Source organism: Penaeus japonicus, unplaced genomic scaffold (genome assembly GCF_977035675.1).
Source record: "Penaeus japonicus unplaced genomic scaffold, GWHDUDI00000001_assembly GWHDUDI00000032, whole genome shotgun sequence".
NCBI lineage: Eukaryota > Metazoa > Arthropoda > Malacostraca > Decapoda > Penaeidae > Penaeus > Penaeus japonicus.
This window is the reverse complement of record NW_028234434.1, coordinates 6662169-6665109: the sequence shown is the minus strand read 5'-3', so window position 1 is coordinate 6665109 and position 2941 is coordinate 6662169. Positions and strand designations below refer to the sequence as shown.

The 2941-nt window shown below is 34.0% G+C and overlaps 1 protein-coding gene across 2 annotated transcripts in view; it reads right to left on the bottom strand.

Moving 5' to 3' along the window:
* Positions 1-625: 625 nt before the first annotated feature.
* The window catches only part of LOC122267418 (uncharacterized), an 80933-nt gene continuing 78617 nt past the window's right edge, over positions 626-2941 (bottom strand). For both annotated transcript variants that reach the window (XM_086556301.1, XM_086556302.1), the window contains 4 exons: positions 2617-2763; positions 2408-2525; positions 2168-2259; positions 626-739 (listed from right to left, as the gene is read on the bottom strand). In XM_086556301.1, the coding sequence (XP_086412427.1) occupies positions 641-739; positions 2168-2259; positions 2408-2525; positions 2617-2763 (456 nt within the window). In that variant the 3' untranslated portion in view covers positions 626-640. The remainder of the gene's footprint in view (positions 740-2167; positions 2260-2407; positions 2526-2616; positions 2764-2941) is intronic.

The window sequence follows — 2941 nt, the reverse complement described above, 5'->3', positions numbered from 1 at the left end:
TAACCATAGTATTTATGAATATAATCTTAGTAATGATAATGGTGATAATAATAATCATAATGAAAGCAACACGAAAAAACACTGGTTATGGGAGATTTAAATGCAAAAATTGGGAAGGGAAGATATGAGGATATTGTAGGAAATTTTGGACTCGGGAATAGAAACGAAAGAGGAGACACATGGATTGACTGGTGTAGTGTAGAGAAACAAATCATAGCTAATTCGTTCTTCCAACAACACCCAAGAAGATTATGGACATGGAGTAGCCCAGGCAGAAGGATTAAAAATCAAATAGACTACATAACCATAATTAAACGCTTTCGAAACTCATCAGAAAACAACAATGACGAAAATAACAAATCCACATTTGAAATAGACTGAAAGAGACTCAGTATGTGCTTTTATATACATTGACCGGGGACATATCTGAGCTGGCCTTTACTTAGTTTGTAATTTACATTCATCGCATTGAATGAATAATAATAATAAAAAAACAAACAAACAAACATGAAACAAAGGATCTCCCACACCGTGAGTCCTGGTCCCCTAAACTTCCGACTCAGTATGTCGTGCAGAAATGTCATCCATGACAGATATGTTATGGACAAACGTGATTTATATACATGAAATTATGAAAAGATCATGTTAACATCCTACCTACAGTCAAGGGAAAGTGTCCAGAACTCTCCCACACGTTGAAGCTGTACTCGGTATTCTCATCCTCCAGCACTCCCAATATCTACCGTGGAAAACAGACAGTGACAGAAAATATGAGGTTGCAGTTTCATGTAACTATTCTTCATCATTGTGATAATAATAACACTTATAGTAGTAACAAGAAAAGCAATACATTAATAAGAATTTAAGGAAAGATCATAAAAGTATTTATAAAAATAGCGATAACAGAGGATAATATATTAGTAATAGGATTAATAATAACAGTTGTAAGGTTAATAATATTAATGCTGATTCCGATAAATATCAAGCAAAAATTAAATCCTTATCATAATGATGAAGTAAATAATATTAATGATACTGAAAATAATCTTTGAAATAGTGTCAATATGATGATACTAATAGTCACAGTAATAAGAACGATAATGACTTTAAAAATTATGATAATAAAAGTAAAATCAATAACGATAATGACAATGATTTTAATAGTATTTAAATTCATGATTAAGATTATTATCATAATCATTATAACAAGCATGATAATGTTAATAGTTATTATAATACACTATATTTTATTATTATGATAATTTGAAGAAAAAATAGTAATTAAGAGTCATATCAACATTAATAATAAAAACAGCAATATGGATAATGATGTTGATTTTAATATTGCTGTTGATAATTACAACAATAGTATCAATGATAATGAGGATGTTTATGAAAGAATGCTGATAGTATTTTTGTGGTAAAATTACTAGTTGAAACATTTGGGACAAGGTATAATGTCCTAGAAAAGTTGTGGTAAGGATCAGTAGGACGAAGTTGAGATTAGTGACTTTGGTGTTACTTGTGTTGCTCTGCACAGACTTTTGGTGAGAGCTCACGCCACTAAACTTTATAGTATTTTCATGCAAAACTGGACTATTCTCACTAATGGCATCAGCTCCAGAACCTTAGAATTTGACAGACATCTTGCAGCTAGCTCAATCACAACTGAACACTGGATATCATACTGAAGTTACTCAGTACAACGCGGACAGTTACGTCGAGGACAGCTATCTGTCAAGTTGACATTCATTTGTAGAGAGTAAACGGTAATAAGAGACATGAAGCCAAATGAGTGCCATTATACTCAAATCGATTAACCATTACTACCGCAACAAGAATATTTAATTTCTCTCATCTTGATTAATATTGGAATAATTAGACTTGACTTTATTCGCAATATTTTTAAAGGAAGAGTGGCGGCTACAGTTAATGAATATTTTACTAATTCCTTCAACTTACATCAAGCTGGATTATATAAGTACAGCAATGTAACAGAATAAAACAGATGTATTAAAACCTGAAATACGCACATGCAATGCATTCAACATAAGAAAAACAAAGAAAACGAAAAACAAAAGAAAAGTTAGGTTATTGATTTTATTGTTTATTTGGTATTTCATTGTTATCAATTTTTGCACCATCACTATTATTGGTAATTACTTACATCATCTACTATGATTCTTCGTTCCTGATCGGTAAGACCTCCTGGGATTCCCGGAGGACCTTGCTCCCCTATTCCTGGTTGACCTGGGTTACCTAAAGCATTTGTCTATTATTCATACACAACATATATGTACGGCATACCTATAGGTATATAAAGTTACTTAATTTCAGTAATGTGCAAACTATCTTTGAAATAGTCATGGATAGGCACCATAAACCAGTATTGTAGATTTTTGTCTACCTTTTTCACCCTTTACACCCTTAATTCCATCAGATCCTAGCAGTCCTTGGGCGCCGTTTAAACTTAGACTTCCAGGCTCGCCCTTGGGCCCTGGAGAACCTGGCACACCTGGTAGTCCCTAGAAGCAATTAGCAACATTAACCCATAGGTCACAGACAACAAAGATAATGCATTTAAACGAAAAACAGAAATAAATTTTAACAACCTACTTCTTCTCCTTTGTCACCCTTTTCTCCGTCAATTCCTTTTATTCCTTTAGCTCCAGGGAGTCCTCTCAGGCCTTGGGGCCCAGGTAGGCCTTCGTCACCCTTCTCGCCCGGAGGCCCATCAACCACCATTACCAATTCACCATCTACCTGTTGAAAAAGATCTCTCAAATAGTTGTCTCTCTCTCTCTCTCTCTCTCTCTATTACATCTGTTACCATTGTTTTTGTCAAAAATGACCCTTTCAACTGGCGTTTTCATTCCTTCTTTCCTCAAACATTCCCATACTTCGGTGTGCAACGATAGCTTTCTCTGAGAATTAAAGATTC